This window comes from Cydia pomonella, chromosome 23 (assembly GCF_033807575.1).
Source record: "Cydia pomonella isolate Wapato2018A chromosome 23, ilCydPomo1, whole genome shotgun sequence".
Classification (NCBI taxonomy): domain Eukaryota; kingdom Metazoa; phylum Arthropoda; class Insecta; order Lepidoptera; family Tortricidae; genus Cydia; species Cydia pomonella.
Window position 1 is genome coordinate 13061689 of NC_084725.1, and position 22037 is coordinate 13083725.

Consider the following 22037-nt stretch of genomic DNA (forward strand, 5'->3'; position numbering starts at 1 on the left):
TGAACACAATTAGGTTGCGTTGTTTTATCACAGATTTCCTATGGCCATCTCCTATCTCCATCATCAGATCAGCTCTATGGTACCATAATATTGCATTGTCACCCGACTTACATATGTATTCAAATCTTCATCGAAAACCGGAAAGTTGGTAAAATTTTACTTGCAAGATTTTACCCGTACATACATTGCAAGTTAATGACATTAGACACACTCACGTTACTCATAGTGTTGTGTTCCTGCCGGTGAGTAAAGTTGCCAGAGCTCAACGAGGAGGGGGGGCGGGTTTAGGGTCGGCAACGCGCACGTTACTCCTCTGGAGTTGCAGGCGTACATAGGCTACGGAGACTGCTTACCATCAGGCGGGCCGTATGCTTGTTTGCCACCGACGTAGTATAAAAAAAAAAGGCAGGACAAGTGAAACCTCACCAGGTTGTAATTTGTTGGTTGGCTGTTTCTTGTGTTCGTCATCGCTGTCCTCTTCTGACGAGCTGGGGTCTATCATTGTGGCTTACAACTAGCTCCTGTAACAAACATAAATAAACTGTTAATTATATTATATATTATAGGACTTTATTACACAAATTGACTAAGTCCCACAGTAAGCTCAATAAGGCTTGTGTTGAGGGTACTTAGACAACGATATATATAATATATAAATATTTATAAATACTTAAATACATAGAAAACACCCATGACTCAGGAACAAATATCCATGCTCATCACACGAATAAATGCCCTTACCAGGATTTGAACCCGGGACCATCAGCTTCGTAGGCAGGGTCACTACCCACTAGGCCAAACCGGTCGTCAAATAAATTATATAGGTGTAGAGAGTACCATTTTGTACCATTTGGCGTCGAAGCCCAGCGCGCACAAGTTTTTTGCAGAAATCGCGAAGCGTCGGTTGCCGTAACTGGTGACCGAAGAGCTGGCGGCTTCCTCGCAAAAAGTATCAGTATTGCGATACAACGAGGAAATACCGCCAGCATCCTTGGTACAATGCCTCAAGGGCCTATTATAAATTATGCATATTGTTATTGTACTTAAATAAATATAACTTATCTTATACCTTTAAACGAACAATTCTTGTATACATATATATATATTTCCGGGATCTCGGAAACGGCTCTAACGATTTTGCTGAAATTTGGTATATGGGGGTTTTTGGGGGTAAACAATTGATCTAGATTAGTCTTATGCTTGGGAAAACGCGTGTTTTCGAGTTTTCATGCGTTTTTCTTTCGACGCAGAATATGGTCGCTAATTTCGTGTTGCCGACCACTGTCCGTCTGGTTCAGCGGGTTATGACGCGGACTGCTAAACTAGTGTTACGGGTTCGAATCTCGCCCGGTGACTAACTTTTGTTTTTTTTTATATGTTCAAGTTTATATATAATTTTTTAATTTTTATTGTTTTAGACAAGTTTAATTTAGTAAAAAATGTAGTTAAGATTATCACCTATCCTATACACCACCATATTACAATAAATAGTTATAACCGAGCTAAGCTCGGTCGCCCAGGTACTTATATAGGTACGCTCGAGTTATGACAGGAATCACACGGATTTTTTTTTTTAATTTTTGGTACAAGCTTTTTTCGCTGACTGTATTTTTCTTTCCACAGGCAACTAATACTCTTCGAGACATCTAAAAACCCCAAACATAATTAGGTTGCGTTGTTTTATATAGTTCCTTTGGCCACCTCCTGTCTCCATCATCGGATCAGCTCGATGGTACCATAATGATTCAAAAGTTACCCAAAAATATTAACTTTATCAAAAAAAAATTTGGAGACCGTCATTCGTTTTGAAAGACCTATCCAACGACACCCCACACTATTGGGTCAAAGCAAAAAAATATATACATTATGTATCCAAAATTTTTTTTATACTTTTTATTTGACCGTTCTGTCGCAATACATGATTTATGTATCCATTCCAAACTGCAGCTTTTTAGCACTAATGATCACGGAACAAAGCCTTGGACGGACGGACAAACGGACATGACAAAACTATAAGTTTCTAGGTGACTACGAAGCCCTAAAAAAAGGATACCTATTTCACTATAATAAATATAAATAAAATAAAATTTCTCTACTACTACTACTATACTATGTAGATACTTACTAACCTTTCACTACTACATTTTTTTCATCTATTTATTAGATTTTTGTAGGTTTAAATAAGTCAAGTTTTAAATTCTAAAACCAAACACTTTGTTAAGCAAGGGCAAAGGTGTTTTTATTTTATAAAATGTCATGTGAAGTTTGAGCTAAAGCACTCATAAATAATTAAAGTCGTAAAATAATTAGTTAAAACGTAATTAAGGCGGTGCCTACACCTAGTGTGCCTACTCGAAAGGGCACCCCATGAGTAGCCACTAAGGGCCTAGCTAGGGCAATTATCGAGCACTACCGCAGACTGTCACAGAGTAGTTATATACACACAGAACATTATTTAAAAAAAACGTGTTCAGAAAATGTAAAACGTTTAAATATTTCAAAGTAACCCAATTTATTTATGTTGCAATCATCATCATCATTTTAGCCTCCAGTCGCCCACTGCTGAGCATGGGCCTCTCTTCGTGTACGCGACTTATCCCGGTGCTGGGCTAGTCGCATCCAGAAGTGTCCCACGATTTTTCGAATGTCATCCACCCAACGAGCCAATGGAAGCCAGGCGCTTCTTTCATCCGAAAATATGTTGCAATAATATCATTAATCTCGGGCAGAAACAGTATAGGTTTGAAAGCAGGAAAAAAAATGAGCACAAATAACGGACACGTATTAAAAAAAATACGTGTCAGTTATTTAAGACTACTCTATAACATATAGTATAAATATAAATCACATCGGAACCGTACAGTTGGGTACCTTTCCTTGTAAGTCTTCTTAGTAAGTATTTGTGATACCTGTAGCATTTACCACGAGCTTGACTTGTCTATCTATCTTGCCTACTCATATGCTTATACGAGCGAGATGCATAGAAAATAAGCTACCCGCACGCTAGCGAATATGTCAGTGTCAGGTCAGTGTCAAACTCGTGGTAAGGATACTAGTTAAGCAAATAAACACTTTACTGTACGCAGTGCCATCATCCACCCTATTTAGTGCGTTGCCGTTGCGTTGCGTCGCGTCGTTGCAACGCATTAATGTGGCATATCATACAAAATATATGTAAACCGTCGCAATAGCAACGCTCTAATGGGGCTTCACTCTTATGGGCCACCCCACACTAGCGTCACCCGAGCGTCGGCGTCTAGTCAACTCTCAGACGGTTGCTCGACGCAACTGCGCAGCGATGCCATTCTCCATAGCGCAGACTAGACGCTGACGCTCAAAAGACGCCAAGGTTGTGTGGCCCTGACAATCGTACCTACGTCTTATATAAATACTTGCTGTTAGTAAACAAATTAGAATAACAAAACGAAATGTCAAGTGCAAAGGTGACCTTATCCATTTAAAGGACATCTTTTTGGCCTTTCAGCAATTTGAGCGATCAACTTGCCAGACTCCGAGTCGCGATCGGAATGCCTCCCCTGATTCGAATGACTGGACTCTTCCCAAATAGCCTAACATCCCTTTTATAGCCTATGCCAAGCTCAGTGCAAAGTTAATATTTGGCAACAATAGCCAATTGAAAAGCCAGCTTCTTGCCAATAAATATCAATTTATTACTTAAATGTCTGTCCTAGTGTCCTCCTTGAAAGAAGAATAAATAAAACCGGCCAAGAGCATATCGGGCCACGCTCAGTGTAGGATTCCGTAGTTACCCTTACGTCACAATAAGCTAAGCTGAATCTTAAAGTATAGTAAATTGTTAACCAAGGGATGAAACGGTACCTTTTAAACACCCGAGTTAAACAAATAGGCAAATTTGCATAATCAGTACCTAATTAAAGTAAGTCTTTTTACTATAGTAAAAACCATTTAAGGTTTGAATAGCGATCATTTACCACCCCGCACCACTAAAACGTAATTATCAATAACGACAGTTGCTAATGTTCCCCAAAGTAAGAATTTCTAGTTATTGCTGCAATACAGTGGTACCGGGAACCTTGCGACGCAAGGCCGAGCAGGAATCACAAACCTTAAAATATTACTATATACTAATTAATTGAGTTAGGATTTTGTTAGTACTCTTTCATTAAATAGAAAAAAAAGTAAGTTAAATACGGCCTTCTAACTATTAACACAAGATGACAATCGTTAGCGCCGTAGCGGACGAAACGCTAATCTCTCTATTTTTTAGGGTTCCGTACCCAAAGGGTAAAACGGGACCCTATTACTAAGACTCCGCTGTCCGTCCGTCCGTCCGTCTGTCACTAGGCTGTATCTCATGAACCGTGATAGCCAGATAGTTGAAATTTTCACAGATGATATATTTCTGTTGCCGCTATAACAAAAAATACTAAAACGTACGGAACCCTCGGTGGGCGAGTCCGACTCGCACTTGTCCGGTTTTCATTTTTATTTAGTCGTATGTACCTATCCATTCTTCCATATTAGTGCCATAGAGAGGCGTTTCGTTCGCTACCGCGCAGATCGTCATCTTGGCTAATCCCCCAGGCTACAAAATACAGTCTTAAAAGTCTGATTTTTCATACACCCAAAAATTCTGACTCAGAAATAGCCTCAAATATCCTCATATTTAATCAGAGTGGAGCTTCTGTTACTTTTTGTACTCTATGCTACCTGCAAAGGGCTTAATGCCGTAACATTTTTGTTTATGGTTTCGGGGTGTTTATAATAGCGGTATGTAATGTTCTGCGTAGACTTATAGAGGCATACCGGGGAGCTTATGGGCAATGCGCATTCATAAATTATTCTGATGGTTGTCTGTATTGTGCAGGTATAAGTTATTTTAGCATGTCAGCCGAAAGCATCCACTGCTGGACTGCTCTAATCAGTATTGAAGAATCCACAGCCACTCCCGTGCCCCCGCCAAGACAAGCAAAGCGAAGCGCAAGGGCACCACCTACCTTAAGCGCTTCGTCGTTTTTTGCAACCCTCATAACTTGTGTTTAGATTATACCAGATAAACAAAATTCTCGGGATATAATTTCAAATAGCTTCCATACTTTAGATTTTTTCATATCGAAAATCCCCGATTTCGTCACTGACTCACTGATGATCATCAACACCCTTAGGGTACTTCCTGAAGACCTAGGAAGCTGAAGTTTGTATCTAACAATTTTCCAAATGCTAGGATAGAAAAAGCTCGCGGCTCAAAGATAAAGATAAAATACATTTATTCGTGACAGTCAAACATGTACTGACATGTACAGGCAACAAAAACAGAAGAACAGAACATTAAGTGCGCATCACAAAATAGCAGCAGATTTTTATACGTTCCAGACAATTTTGTATTTAAACCTACTAAAGTAGAGGCTTTCAATTTCATCTTTGGCATGGCATGATAACCCTACTTAGAGCTTTCAGGGCCTCTCAACTCAAGGCTTTGGCGCTCATTAAAACTTCAGTTCATTACGTGCTTTTATATTCTACCTATATACCTGAACTACCACGCATAGAATTACGCCGAAGGCAGTATGAAATTCCTTTACATATCATCTTCACTCATCGCACCTAATATGTAGTATTTCCAGATCTAATTTGACGTAAGTTATGTCATCCCTTTAGGCGGGGCAAGACGGGTTCGTATTAAACCAGTTGAGTTTTAGGCCAAAATCTGAGTAAGTATGACTCTAATGTTGCCAGTTTCTATTTAATTCTGATTCTGAGTAAGTTCGATAATGTATAGAGCATTTTATTAGTTATCCACCTTTAGGCGGGCCAGGGCAGATTCGTATTGAGACAGTTTCGTTTTTGGGCCCGAATCTGAGTAAGCCCGACTCTGTAGAGGCCAGATTCGCCATAGGTATCTTTCTGAACAAAACAATATCGACATACGACTTATGATATAGAAGTCACTTTCTTTTTAAAACAATTTCTGAGTAGGTCAGATTCGTATATGGTCCCGTGACATGACAGTAATACGTCTGATTGGTAATAAGTTGGGATCGGATTTATGCAGTTTCTTATCTCATCCGATTAGCAACGATTCGATTAAAATATTAAGCAGATTCTTTTAATGATGAATTCTGGAAATAACGCTACACTATAGACTTTTCTTGAAACCTTTTATGTATGTTCTTATATTCGTGTTAATGAATATATAAATGGCAGATAACAGTAGAGGAGTAGGAAAACTACTATATTCGTATCACAAAGGTCGTTATTGTTATCATAAATCATACAATTCCCACCCGAACGCCTTATTTTGTGTCCTTGCGTATTGCCCTCTGGGAACGGGGATATTATGGAGACCTGTGAACGCCACCGTGCTAATAAGTCTTTATAAACTGAGTGATAATGCGAAGCTTCACGAGGGAGGTTATACCTACTATTAGTATATAGGTACATAAATAATATAATATAATATGCCTTTGCCTATGCTAAATCCGCTTTTGGTTTGTAAAATCGAAATATAAATTATAGTATGTCGACGATCGCAATAGTCCCTCTGAGATATGGAAAGGTTTATATCAATTAAAGTTAGTTGTAATATTCACAGGTTCTAGTTTTTCGCGACTAATATAAACTTTTGCGAAGTTTGAAACGTTTGTGAGCTGGTAATGAGACATGAGGGGGCCTACCGCGAAAACCGAACTTCGCAAATTGCGGGGATCTTTCTCTTTTACTCTCACTAAGCCGTAATTAGAGTGAGAGAAAAATGCCCGCAATTGACGAACTTAGATTTTCGCGGTTATAGCCCAGTATGGAAGGTCTCTTAACCTTACCTCTGTAAGGAATTTAATCTCCATGTACCAAAAATTTACCGTCAAAAAACCTTGAATAGGTGGCGCTACAATACCCAAAGAGCATATATAATCACTACGTTTTAACAATACCTACTATACTATACTTGAAAAAAAAACCAAATCATAGACAGCGCATTTCACTCCCTCAATACGCCTACGTTCTTAGCTACTCTAGCGCTACTCTGGAAAGATTTGGAACTATTTTTTATAGAAATACAACTGAACACTTGCAACCTTCCATAGACGTCAGTTGACAATTCATGCTACCTTTTTTTTACAATTTATTTTATTTTATACTCGTGACTAAAACAGTCTAAAAAACATATGTTTCTGTTGTACATTTTCTACTTTCAACTTGCGTGTTCAAATGTTGTTAAAAGTTTTAGCGGCAATTGCTCTTTATGTCGGCGTACAAATGAAGGTCATTCCATTTAAGGACTGGAAAACATTATTGTGTAGTACATGGTCTTTTAATACCTATTAAAATCTGTGAATTAAAACATAAACATGATGATTAATGCCAGCTATTTTTATTTGATAAAATGCTGCCCTGGACAGGATGCTGTGAATGTTACGATAAGAAGTTTAAATACGTGCGTAGATACAAGTTTGTACAATTTAGATGTGTCTGTCAAGCAATTTCGGTCAGTAGAAAACAATGGGAATTAACGCATTTAATGCTTTTTTTATTTACAATAAAAATATACATAATGGATATATACAGATGATTACTATAACCCCTTGCCCTGGCCCTTGAGGCATTGTACCAAGGATGCTGGCGGCATTTCCTCGTTGTATCGCAATACTGATACGTTGTGCGAGGAAGCCGCCAGATTCTTCGCGACTTCTCCAAAAAACTTGGGCGCGCTGGGACCCCATGGACCAAGAGTTTCAACGCCAAATGGTACAAAATGGTACTCTCTAACGAGGCTCTTATATTTATTATGTTTCAAAATTTCGGCACTTTCCGCCGCTGCGCCCGCTTTTACATTAGTCCGTTGGAGGTGGGACGGTGCTAGTGTGTCCCATCCCACACTAACATCCGTCCCAAGCTCCAAGGAACCAAGGACACCCCATCAGGCCTCTTCATCCATGATAATGCCAGTCGGCTCAAGAAGAGCAGGCACATTGATGGTGGCAAGAGACCGGCGGATTATGTCATTAAGCGACGCATGTTCTTAAAAACGACCTGCACTTTTTTGCCAAGATAATCCATGGTGTCCCAGTCGGTCCACGTCCGTGCCACAAGAGCATATAATGTGGCGTACATACCGAAACCCCGAGTCGCAAACTAGCCGCCAGTCTTAGGGAGGTCGGATCCAAGAAAGAAATTATTAGTTTTTTTCTACTGACAAAGTTGTTTGACCGGCTTTATCTGTGGGTCTTTAAGATAATTTTACTCTGAGACTAAGGATATACCAATATTTAATTGAATCATTTATAAAATTCTGTTCAGTTATAATCCAACAAATTATATTTTATTAAAATGCAACAATGACTGTAAAAGTAATTCTAAACAAACGTTTACAGAACATATTTTAACTTTAGGGTAAATATTTTTATTTTACTGGCAACACCCGCTATTGCAACTGTCAGTGTCATGTCATTATTGTCAAACATTGTTTGAACTTCGATTCGAAACGACAACGAACATTGTGTAGAGATAATTATAGCCATAGCAATTATATTATTCAGTGGTGTAATAAAAATAAACAATTACAATATGAATGCATTAACAGAAAAAAATGTAGAGAAGTGGAACGCAGAGAATTCCTCGGATACGCCGCCGCGCCGACGGCGTCGGTCCAGTTTCTTCGAGCGTCGAAGCATTGGTATTGAGGAAGAATTAAATAATAATTTCACGATATTATTAATTTTTTAACTATTATAAGCTTCTATTATTAAGTTAACGAATAATACGAGATATATTTGCACAGTATTTACTAGTGTAACGTATTTTAATATCATATTTTGAGTGTCGTGATTGTAACAAATGATTTAAGGTTTGTTTCGTTTTAGTGCCTGAACCTTCTATGCATATTGATGCTGACGACACTGAAGATGGAGAAGTGGATAATGAGTACTTAAATCAGTAAGTTTTTATTTTATTTTAGTAAAAACTTGCAAAAAGTATAATTTATTCTAAAACCATATTAGTGTTCCCAATAACACATACTTATGTGTATTTAGGCTACTGTGGCTCACAGGCAAAGGAGTAAAGGATAAAGAGCTTGCTTTCTGCCTCCCTTATGACTGAAAATCATGCTCAATCTAAATGTTAATCAATGATTTCGTTTTCTGCGTTATTGTTTATCTGTGCAAATATAGTAGGAATCTAGACTTGATTGTACAGTCAAGGTATTAAATATCGACACGGGCAAAGTGCCAAAAATATGTATACACGACTTTATTGCCCATACATTACAGTAGTGTGTACATATTTTTGGCACTTTTTCCGTGTCGATATTTAATACCTTGACTGTACAAGCCCTAAATTTGACCCAATCAGCTGTGGTATATATATATACAAAGCTATAAGTATATTATTTCAGTCTATATTTAAAAATAATGTAATAGTATAGGTAGTTCTGTAGATCTTTTTACAGGGTCCCGTCACTGCGTGATGAAACCCTATTTAAAAAAAATTATAAAAGAAAAGAAAAAGGGTACCTTATGTGTGACTGGCACATATTATTTTATTTATTTTCATTTTATTTGTTTAAATTATATTTTCAACTTACAGCTAACACTATAGGATCAGAAACTCAGATACTATCTATTAATTACCACATTTACTCTTCTCAAACATTGTCCTACATTCATTAATTAGGCTGGCCATCCCTGAAGTGAACAAATCACAATACGGAGCTGACCTATTATGCATTCCCCTCAAAAATACCCTGCCCACAACTTTGAATATTATCCAGTCACCTGCAGCACAATACTCGGAGCTCTAGTCCTTCGTTTGTTGGACCTAGCAACAGTAGTAGCCTTAACGTTTGCGAGGCCCTGGGCAGCCCTTGTAAACATGTGATTGGGTTGATCCGAGGCCCTGGGTGACTGCCCTGCTCGTCACCCTCTAACGCCACTGCCTAGCAATGTAGCCATCAGACAGGCACCAGCTGTTGATGGATCACTACCAAGTAGGTAAACCCTTAATTTGACCCAAATCTTCCTAAGTTCACTGTCATATTTCAACTTCATTGAGATAGCAGACAACCACTTTTACATACAGACGTAGTCCCCTTTTCCTCCATGGATGTTCATTTTAGGGAAAATATAATTATACAAATTGATGTATTTTAACCATAGCTATGCCCGTTTATTTGACTTTTATCAGTTTTTTAATTATTGTAAAATTTAGAAGCAAAAAACAAATTCCATACAAATATTTAAAAGCTCCTTACTATTATGTTTAAATATACATGAAACAGTATCAAATATCTTCCGTATTGTTAATATCCAGAGAGGAAAATGAGGACTATGTGTGTATGGAGAACCAGTCATCCCCTTTCCTCTGATATGGAAAATAAATGCCAATAGAGACTGAAACGTTCCAGTATGTTTTTAAATTAAAGGTTATTTTATACGCGGACATAATATAATCATAATCTAGTCTAGAGGACAAAATGTCAGCCGTGGGCTAGGCGTGGGCTAAGCCCCTCGCCCACAGCGCATTTAAGGGGCCTCGTGGCAGCCCCTTATTATTTCCTTGGGAATATACATTGAAAGATAAGTTTTGTCAAAAAATAAATTTTTGGTACAAGCTTTTATTGCTGAATTTACTTTTCTTTCTACGGGCAACTAATACTCATTAAGACAATTCAAAAACCCCAAACTCAATTAGGTTGCTTTTCATAATCACAGAGTTTCTATGGCCACCTCCTGTCTCCATCATCAGATCAACTTGAAAGTACCATAATATTGCATTGTCACCCGATTTACATTTATGTATGCAAATTTTCAACTTCATCGGAAACTGGGTCAGATTTAACTTGCAAGATTTGACCCATACAAACATACATAGTTACATACATAGGTATAGGTACCTAAATTGTAAAAAGGGCCTCGCAGATGCGAATTTGCCCATGGATAGATTAGTTTATGCTACACCACTGAATGTCGATATATCCACAGGTACTACGCACAGTTACAGAGTGAGAAGAATCAATGGAAGAAAGAGGTTCAGAACAGACGAGGCATCCTACATGATGCTGAGTTGTAAGTACATCTCATATTTTTATTGTAAAGGAGTCCTTTTAGCAATCCAATCCTAATTTTAAAACTTCTTGACCTCCAGCTGCCCACCGTACAGTCAGCATCAAATACTTTGTAGCAGTCAAAGTGGCCAAATAGTAGACCATACTAAATATATGGTGTACCGAACTATTTGGCTACTTTGGTTGCTACAAAGTATTTGACGCTGACTGTACAAGAAAGATGGCAATCAAATTTTTAATGACGATTTTTATTTTTATTTTTGACGACCGGTCTGGCCTAGTGGGTAGTGACCCTGCCTATGAAGCTGATGGTCCCGGGTTCAAATCCTGGTAAGAGCATTTATTTATGTGATGAACACAGATATTTGTTCCTGAGTCAGTGGTGTTTTCTTCTATGTAAAAAGTATGTATTTATGTATACAAGTATTGTATATATCGTCGCCTAGTACCCATAGTACAAGCTTTGCTTATTTTGGAGCTAGGTTGATACAGATCAATTACCGATCAATTATCTTACACAGGTAAGAAGTCCCCTAATATTTATTTATTTATCTTATACTATATATATTTAAACGAGCAATTCTTGTATATATTTCGGGGATATCGGAAACGGCTCTAAAGATTTGGATGTACTAATTTGCTATATGGGGGTTTTCAGGGGCGAAAAATCGATCTAACTAGATCTTATTTCTGAGGTAATTTGACTTTTTATATGTTTTCCGGGCAAATCTCGGTCTCCCAGATATTTAACATTAAGCTAACTTTCACTTTTTATTTCAGACAGTTAAAACTGGCAAAGAAATCCGACAAACTCCGAATCAACTACAGCATTCTGTCAAACGAAGACATTGAGTTCCTCCAAGCCAAGCCCAACTTGACAGACCTCGTTGACAGTGTCAGGAACCTGCAGAAATCTACCAGGGAGACATATGCGCTGTATAAGAGGGCTATGGAGCTGGATGAAGTAGTTTTAAGAGACGTAGAAGGGAAAGTGGAGAGGGTTACAAGATATTTGTTGGAACGTAGTCATAATGAAGTTGAATAAAGTTGTTGGTAAGAGTTTTGTTTTTTTTTATCCTTTTTTTAATGGTATGTTGGTTTTTAGGGTTTCGTAGTCAACTAGAAACCCTATAGTTTTGTCATGTCTGTCCGTCCGCGGCTTTGCTTCGCGATCGTTAGCTAGAAACCTGCAATTTGGCATGAATACATAAATCATGCATTGCGACAGAACAGTAAAATATTTTGTTTAGGGTACTTCACATACAAGATATTTATTGATTTATTTTGGTTTTGCTTAGAGCCAATAGTGTGGAGTATCGTTGTATAGGTCTACTAAAGGAATACTATTAAAATCAAATCGAAAATTAAAACAATAAATGGAGTGGGCGGACCTTGTTATTTTTTGCGACCAACGTGATAAAAAACACAGCCTCACTAAGGTTTATTTTCAAGAAAGAGGTTGTCAAGTATGATAAAAATATTCTAGAAATCTCCCTCATCTAAATCGAGCAAGATGTCCTCCAATAGACTTCGTATTATGAAATGTTTTCAAACCCTTAGTTATTTCATTACATATAAGCACTTTACTGTTGAAGAACTTTTAGTTAAATATATTTCTGTAGAGGTCGTAAAGTAGCATTCCGACCGCCGGCGATCAGCAGAAAGCGAATAGCGAGTGTTTTCTTCACGGGCAAGATTTTAGAAAAAAATCGCTGGAAGTGTGAACAGTCAGCAATTAATTAACGCATCTCTTTTATTGTCACGGAATCTACATAAATCGTTTCTCGCTCGTCCCTTTCCCACCACTGGTTAGACAGCTACCTACCTAAGAGCGTGTAAATGTTATTTTCGCTTAACGTGAGCAGGGCCTGAAGAAGGCCAGGTAAATAGTGATGTGTTGATGTGTATGGTCGAGCTCACAAGCATCTTTACAACGTTCCAAAATAGTACATTACGATACAAGTGCGTAAAATAGGAAATTCGCAATGAGTGGGGATAAAATTAAAACACTCCCTTCGGTCGTGTAATAACCCCGAAATACCTATTCGCACATGTATCGTACAATATTTTACAGCACATATGGCCCTTTAAATTTTCGCCGTAGTTACGTAATGTGCTAATTATCGCTCTAGTGCGGTAAAGTAGCACCATATGAACTGTAAATATATTCACACGATCTTAATTTAAATGCGTTAGAGGCGTGTGAATATGTTTATGGAACGTTAGCTTGTGCACCCGACTGTATACAATTAGTTTGTGGGTCTCTATTGTTTCCCATAAAGTTTTGACGTCATAATGTATTGTTTATCCGCATTTTCGTTAATCATAATTTGGGTTTTCTACGACACGCGTAAATTTTCAGGATTGCCATAAAACAAACCTAACCTATCTATAGGATAACCTAAGGAAATTTCTGAAAAGTGAACGGTTCCAGAGTTATGACTAATGATAATCTGACTATCATTAGTCATAACACCACCACCACACCACCATGCGCAAGCGAGCGACATCCCTTGTGCGCAGAGTGAGGGCCAGCTCCAACAGCATTCTGAGTATGTTAGCAAAAAGATTGGATTGCATGTATTTGAATAACTGCTGCTTGATACACGCACGCAGTAATAAATAATTGTACAGTGTAGTTATTAAGTATAGTTATGTATAGGTAGATAGTTATAGTTCTAACACTTGGATAAGATTTACTAACACAATGATCCCCGATGGTCTTAAATAAAGAAATAATAATAATAATAATTACATTATTACTTTCAATAATTATGTCAAACAAAGGGATCCCTTTCGTATTCTCATACAAAATTAGTGCGTAGTGAGGCGCAAATCGTCGTTGCGCTTTCCAAATCTGATAAGTGCGCGATTTTAATTAAATGAATTAATACCTTATGTGTATTGTTGCTAGGTAACTATTTATCAATCAAAAATCGAGCACATATCAGCTTTGGACAGCGCAACGACGAAATGTATAGTGACACCGTGTCTTATATGTCCTCTCTAGTGGGAAGTTATCTATGGGACTGGGATTAAACAGGCGTCTATGCCACACATTCAAATGACCATATTTGCATAACCACAACATATTCAGGGTAAACGTATAGCTAGCCAGAATAGAGGGTTTGTACAAAAAGCTTATAGGGACCGTGCGCATTGGAGGGTCTGCCATCTTGTGGCCTGAATCGGAACCATAAACATGTACATTTACACGTCACGTGTTTTCTTGTGCATAGTAGGTTCTGCCATTGTGAGCTACATCGGAACAATAAACATCTCAATTACGCGTCGCGCCAAAAATCTGACGGCTCCTGTGCTGCCTCCTACAGTTCATGCACGCTCCCTATTCAGGGTGGAAGGTTATTTGGGCGCAAAAACGTACCACTGCTAGTGATTAGATTGCCATGAGCAACTTACAAAAATAATTGAAATCCCATCAAAAACAGTTTCATGTAAAATGTTGCCAAGACGAAACAATAAGGAAACACTTTAAAAAAGTTATCTGTACCCCTAGTGTAAATTTGAATCGACATCATAACGTGACGAACGCGTTTGCGTTAAGTCTCATTTTGTATAGGATTTTGAGTTTCCAAAACGTCCCGCTTGGCGCGCTCTTTCTAAATCCAATACAAAATGAGACTAAACGCAAACGCGTACGTCACGTTTCGAAATCGAATTTATTTACACTAGGGGTACAGGTCTTGTTTGGACTCGTGTAACTTGTGAAATGTTTTAACTATGGCTATCATTTTGATGTCAACTTTCAGCTGATATCCTGTTCTATCATTTAACAATAAAAATAGTACAGGGACGACCTGGTTTTTTTTTCGATTTTTATTTTTATTATTAATTCTCGAGTAATTGTGGAAAATACTTTATGACATTTATGCTTTAAATTTCTGCCCTAATTCATAAGCAATCGAATGATTATTATTTTTTAGATGTGCGATAGGTAAATGGGCAGATTAACCATTATGACTAACCATTGGGACATTAACCAAGTACAGTAGTGTATGGCACCAAAAAACTTTGAAAGGGTGCAGTTTTAAAATGGTTGAGAAAAAATATAGGTATGGGGGTGATTTGTCGATAAAACTCATCGTACTATACGTGGTTAACGGCTCCACTATACGTGGACAAACACATTGTATACCTATATCGGAAACGGGGGCGAATGATCGATCTAGCTTCTGCATGGCTGTTGCTTTCCGTTTAAGGCTTAATTAAAAAAAAAAATTACAATGTTGAGAAAATTACTCATAACTCATTCCAATACTCTCCAACCCCTTAAGTTTTTTTTATGTTAATTGCCTATAAAATGTGCTAAGAAGTTATTCCTAGTCACGCTTCACGCTACCCTAAGAAACATGTAGGTCACATTTGACTTAATTTTACAACTCGTATCTTACCAACGTGGTTAAACTAAAACCAACCTTATTACATTGGACTATGGCTCAATTTCTCATTAATAACTTGAAAGAGATACGCAGTTGTGAAAGCAATTCACGCATGCGAATCTAAGATCGAAAAGTCGTCCATACGCGTTTGTGTCGTTGCATAATAGACTTTGTTACGTTGCAATAGGGTTTACATGAGTTTGAAATAGGGGCATATATCGATTTGCATATATACGGCCATTTTATTAAGGAAGTGAAAGAATGCAAGTTCATTATGGGGTTAGAGATATTGCATCAAGAACTATTTTAAGGGGATGCAGTAATAGTATTTTATGCAATAGTTGTATAAGAAGGGTAAAAAAAAAGGCGAGTGGCGTGAGTTAAGGAATACGCCACGATCATTTTTTGACCTACTTATACAACGTTGCATTGCATACAATACTTTTCCTACGAGTCAACAAAAATAAATCTTAATTTAGACAAACAAAGCAAAAGTATATAGCCAAGACGCGCGAGCATACCTTGTTACGCGCCCAGCCCGCCCCGGGCCGCGGCCGGCCGGTCAGCGACACCTTCTCGTAACTCATGAGGCCCTGGTACTTGCTACTTGCTAAATTAAATTTTTGGACAGTTTTTTCTCGATTTTGGCCACCGTAGCCTACGGAGACTAACAAGCAACGCTAAGCGGTCTTCGTAGTCTATGGGTGTTGCTATATTACGGGTGTCACATGCGTGTTTCTGACTTATGGAGTGATTGTTTTTACTATGCAACCAAATGAATATTTTGTAAGTTGGCAGCAATGCACTTAGTTTAAAACTGTATTCGTTTTGATTTTGTTAGGTTGGTAGCCATTAATCGCAGTAACGTTATAGCGATTAAAAGCACAAGAGCTGTTATGAGGAATAGACAATATAGACTTTTTTTGAAACCTTTTATGTATGTTCTTATATTCGTGTTAATGAATGCATAAATGACAGATAACAGTAGAGGAGTAGGAAAAAATTAAAGCGCTTTTTCATGTGCTTATTTAAACGCAAAACGCTGCGTAGAGAGCGCCACTAGAGTCAGAGCAAGGGCCCATTTCTGGAACGGTTTTAGTCTATTATTTTATTATACGGAAGGTGGAGATAAGGAACGAAATCTCCATGTACCAAAAAGAGCCATCAAAAAAATTAAAATAGGTGGCGCTGGCGCTACAATACCTAGAGTACTTGAATAAAGAGCAATTGCCGCTAAAACTTATAACAACATTTGAACACGCTAGTTGAAAGTAGAAAATGTACAACAGAAACATATGATTTTTTTAGACTGTTTTAGCAAGGCCTGTCGATACGGAAGGTGGAGACAAGGAACGAAATCTCCATGTACCAAAGTGTCATCAAAAAACTTTAAATAGGTGGCCTAGAGTAGGTACTTGAACAAAAAAATCAAATCATAGACAGCGCAATTCACTCCGTCAATAACGCCTAGGTTCTTAGCTACTCTAGCGCTACTCTGGAGAGATTTAGAACTATTATTTATAGCTGACATTTGGACACTTGCAACAGTTCTACCATAAGAGATGCCACTCCTCTTAATTCCACACTCCATAATTTTATTAGTCCACGAACTGTCAAGTCGTATGGGTTACCATGGCAATAGACTAATAATATTAGACTAATACCGTTCGAGAAATGGGTCCCAAGTGTTATTTTAAACGTCAAACTTATATGAAATTATGACGTTTACTTAACACTTACACAGGCTGGGCTATTAAAATCTCTGCCAACTTAGCTTGATCTGACTCGCATATACGAAGGGCCTACCACGGAAAAAAAATCGAAATTTCGTTATCTGCCTCTGTATCACAAAAATAATTTAATTTTGATTTTTTTTTTTATACAATCTTTTATCGCTGAATGTATGTAGGTTGCGTTGTTTTATCATAGAGCTCCTATGGCCATCTATGGGCGTAGCCAGGTACAGGCAGGGGGCAGCTGCCCCCTCTTGGAGCTCAAATTTTACATACAATGTATACCCCTTTGCGGGGGGCATAGGGGCGATATCAACTTGCCCCCCCCTCTAGTTCACTGGCTGGCTACGCCCTAACAGACTAAAAGTAACAAACAAAGTAAAGATAAATAAAAGCTTGTAAATAAGTTTTTGGGAAAAATTTCATTTTGATACAAGCTTTTATCGCTGGCTGTACTTTTTTCCACAGGCAACTAATATTCGTCGAGACAATTTTAAAAACCCCAAACACAATTAGGTTGCTTTGTTTTATCACAGAGTTCCTATGGCTACCTCCTGTCTCCATTATCAGATCAGCTTGATGGTACCATAATATTGCATTGTCACCCGACTTACATATGTATGCAAATTTTCAGCTTCATCGGAAACCGGGAAGTGGGTCAAATTTGACTTGCAAGATTTGTCCCATACATACTAACAGGGCAAGTTAAATAAAAGCTTAAAAAAAGAAAGTAGGATCAATGAAAGCCTGAGGTGTGTACAGAACCTTTGAAATTCACGTCTATTTTCTCGTTACATTAATATTACGCTGTTTCTTGATGGAAATTTTATGATATATTCTCCAAGTAAAGGTGAGATTTGTGGGATTTACTCGTATCTTAATGAAAACAATATGTCCCCCATTGTCATAAACTCATAATAGGGAATATTACGCAAAACTCTGCGTAGGGGGCGCCACTACCACAATCCATCACAATAATCGGCTCTATGGTTTACGATAGGTGCTAGTGCTGCACTCTCGCGGCAGAACATAGTAATACCCCTTATTGACTCCGTATAATAATTTCAAAATAGCATTCCTCAAAGGAGTTATTCTGTTGGAAATAATCCCGGTCCGAGACCGACGCAGCTAAAGAACGAATGAATTGAACCGGTCAAGTGAATGGGTTCGAGCATTGTTGTTTGGATTATGTTTAGAAATGAGTTGAAGTTAAGTGTTTATAGTTGTTGACCGAGCGGTAGGGAATGCCTCCGTTTCAGCTTCGGCAAAATGCTTTGTTGGGATGTTCTCCTGTACAGGTCTTTCTTAAGCTCACTCAAAATAGCGAAAATGGGCACAAGGGACTTAGCGCCATAGGATCCCGCTAGGATGAGTTCGTTTGTGGTTTCGCGAGGTATACAGCTCACATAATCACTAAGTCCTACTGTGCGTTTAGTACACTGAAGATAGCGGCTTAACAAAACATTTTTCCTACTCCTCTACTGTTATCTGTCATTTATGCATTCATTAACACGAATATAAGAACATACATAAAAGATTTCAAGAAAAGTCTATATTGTCTATTCCTCATAAAAGCTCTTGTGCTTTTATAAGCTATAATGTTACTGCGATTAATGGCTACCAACCTAACAAAACCAAAACGAATTAAATAAGCACATGAAAAAGCGCTTTAATTTTTTCCTACTCCTCTACTGTTATCTGTCATTTATGCATTCATTAACACGAATATAAGAACATACATAAAAGGTTTCAAAAAAAGTCTATATTGTCTATTCCTCATAACAGCTCTTGTGCTTTTAATCGCTATAACGTTACTGCGATTAATGGCTACCAACCTAACAAAATCAAAACGAATACAGTTTTAAACTAAGTGCATTGATGCCAACTTACAAAATATTCATTTGGTTGCATAGTAAAAATAATTACGTCATAAGTCAGAAACACGCATGTGACACCCGTAATATAGCAACACCCATAGACTACGAAGACCGCTTAGCGTTGCTTGTTAGTCTCCGTAGGCTACGGTGGCCAAAATTGAGAAAAAAACTGTCCAAAAAATTAATTTAGCAAGTAGCAAGTACCAGGGCCTCATGAGTTACGAGGAGGTGTCGCCGACCGGCCGGCCGCGGCCCGGGGCGGGCCGGGCGCGTAACAAGGTATGCTCGCGCGTCTTGGCTATATACTTTTGCTGTAATTTGTTTACCTAAATTAAGATTTATTTTTGTTGACTCGTAGGAAAAATATTGTATGCAACGTTGTATAAGTAGGTCAAAAAATTCTCGTGGCGTATTCCTTTAAAATGTTCGCCTACGCCTTCGGCTCCGGCTCACATTGTAACTCACGCCACTCGCCTTTTTTGACCCTTCTTATACAACTGATGCATAAAATACTATAATATACTTGCAGCAAAGAACCCGTGTGTCATCGGTCCGACCTATTATGAGCGATTACCCGCAGAAATAAGGACGGAAACATCCGATACGATTTTCAAGCGTCGATTAAGAAACTTTTTGCTGGAGAACCCATTATTTCAATTGGTGAATTTTTTGACATAACTGTATAATTTATTTTTGCATATTTGACATTGTTTTTGTTTCTTGATTCTATTTAATTTATATTTTATTATTGTTTTTCTATAAATTCTGGCTTGACGATCATTTTCAGGTGAAAATTTCCATTTATTAATTGTTGCTATCTGGAGTATGATGTTATTTTTAGTCATTATTAGAATTTATTTTTGACGATCACAATATAGATTCATATAAATTGACATGAATTTAATTTGTAATGCAACCGTATGTCATGTAATAAATAAATCTAAATCTATATAGACCTCCACATCGATTTCCATGACGGCGACCTCAGCAATCAAGGATTTTTCCTCTTACGAGCTCTTATGTGGCTGGCCAGGCCAAACTTGCTCTTAAACACCCTTTCTCATTCACAGCAGTACGTTTGACCGGCCGCGTTTTATGTATACACGTAGGAGGGCATAGGCTCCTTGCGTAGTTGGCGTTTTACGTCTAATACCACGAAGAGGTTTTCCTCAGACGGGAGACCGCCAAGATGACCGTTTCGCAGCGAGCTCCTCCCGACGTGGAGGACAACAAAACATTTACTAATGTAACAACCTAACATGGCTTTGAATAAGCACAGAGCACAGGGTACAAAAAAATACCCAAGTCTTAATAATTAGAGAGTTATTTCAGGTCCGTTAAAACAAAATATTCCACGATTTCACAACAAAAACTCCGCAAAGGAGCCGTTCTATTGGAAATAATCCCGGGACGAGACTGACGCAGCTAAAGAACGAATGATAACCGGTCAAGTGAATGGGTTCGAGGATTGTTGTTTGCATTGTGTTTAGAGTTGAACTACCCCCTTAATCTTAAATTTAGTAAACGGGTCATACAAACTTTAAATATGTGTACGATCGCCCACACTGTTAATTATCCATCAGTAGACCTTATTACAAAAGGCGTAGGGTCCACCGATGGACAGTTAATGTTGCTTTTTGCACATACGTAAAGGATTAAACTTTTTTAGGAAAAGGAAAAAATTACGTATGTAGATACTACTATATGTTACACCCTATGACTTCTTGTCTTGCGTTAAGTGTCATTTTGTATGAGATTTTTGACTTTCCAAAACGTCCCGCTTGGCGCGCTGTTCAAAAACCCATACAAAATGAGACTAAACGCAAACGCGTACGTCACGTTTCAAAATCGAATTTATTTACACTAGGGGTACAGTACCCCTAGTGTAAATAAATTCGATTTCGAAGGGGTACAGTACCCCTAGTGTAAATAAATTCGATTTCGAAACGTGACGTACGCGTTTACGTTTAGTCTCATTTTGTATTGGATTTCGAAAGAGCGCGCCAAGCGGGACGTTTTGGAAACTCAAAATCCTATACAAAATGAGACTTAACGCAAACGCGTACGTCACGTTTCGCTATCGACTAAATTTACACTAGGGGTACAGATCTGTATGGCCACAAGTCTAGAATGTCGTACATAAAAGATTACCTGTGATTGAATAATCGAAAGTCCAATGATGTGAAGTGTCGTTGGAAGTATTGAATTCAAAATGAATATGTGACTGCGTACATTTTTTTGATTTCCTACCCACTTTATGTCCTAAATACACTTTTTCGTATTTTCCAGTCCACTAATCTTACGTTTTGGTACTTTCAAAACCGCTATACTTAAAGCTAAAAATGTGGTCACGTCTTTACAAGCTTTTATTTTTATTATGTATGGGATAAATCTTGCAAGTTAAATTTGACTCGCTTCCCGGTTTCCGATGAAGCTGAAAATTTGCATACATATGTAAGTCGGGTGACAATGCAATATTATGGTACCATCAACCTGATCTGATGATGGAGACAGGAGGTAGCCATAGGAACTCTGTGACAAAACAACGCAACCTAATTGTGTTTTTAGAATTGTCTCGATGAGTATTAGTTGCCTGTGGAAAAAAAGTACAGTCAGCGATAAAAGCTTGAAATTTTTGCCAAAAACTTATTTCTAAGCGTTATTTTAGATGAATCTACCAAACTAATCTGTCAGACACATCTGTAGGTATGTCCTAGCTTTTGTCTGGCTGACCGGTCCCTTACGCCCCTTTTTCTTTAAATTGCTACTAAAGTCAATTTTTCGTTAAATTGCCACGAACTACGAACAAATGAAACGCAACTCAATACAATAACTCACCAAATTTCCACTCCACCACATTAAAGACCAATTTGGACTGTAATTCCCTCCAATTAGGGATGATTTTTCAGCGGCAAAGGTCCATAATGGGGCTAAGTGGAAAATGGGCGAGTGACAAGTACCGTAATTATTATAGTTCGTGATTTGA

At 38.0% G+C, this 22037-nt stretch overlaps 2 protein-coding genes across 8 annotated transcripts in view; one reads left to right on the forward strand and one right to left on the reverse strand.

Annotated features, from left to right (window-relative positions):
- The window catches only part of LOC133530601 (calcium-dependent secretion activator), a 77923-nt gene that overhangs the window by 43954 nt on the left and 11932 nt on the right, over nt 1-22037 (reverse strand). For all 7 annotated transcript variants that reach the window (XM_061868575.1, XM_061868572.1, XM_061868569.1 and 4 more), the window contains exon 2: nt 427-521. In XM_061868575.1, coding sequence (XP_061724559.1) covers nt 427-502 — 76 coding nt within the window. In that variant the 5' untranslated portion in view covers nt 503-521. The remainder of the gene's footprint in view (nt 1-426; nt 522-22037) is intronic.
- LOC133530642 (uncharacterized) lies at nt 8418-12100 on the forward strand. Its single transcript, XM_061868660.1, has 4 exons — nt 8418-8653; nt 8841-8913; nt 10959-11042; nt 11822-12100. Exons 1-4 carry the CDS (start codon nt 8545-8547, stop codon nt 12084-12086), a joined length of 531 nt encoding a protein of 176 aa, XP_061724644.1. The 5' UTR covers nt 8418-8544; the 3' UTR covers nt 12087-12100.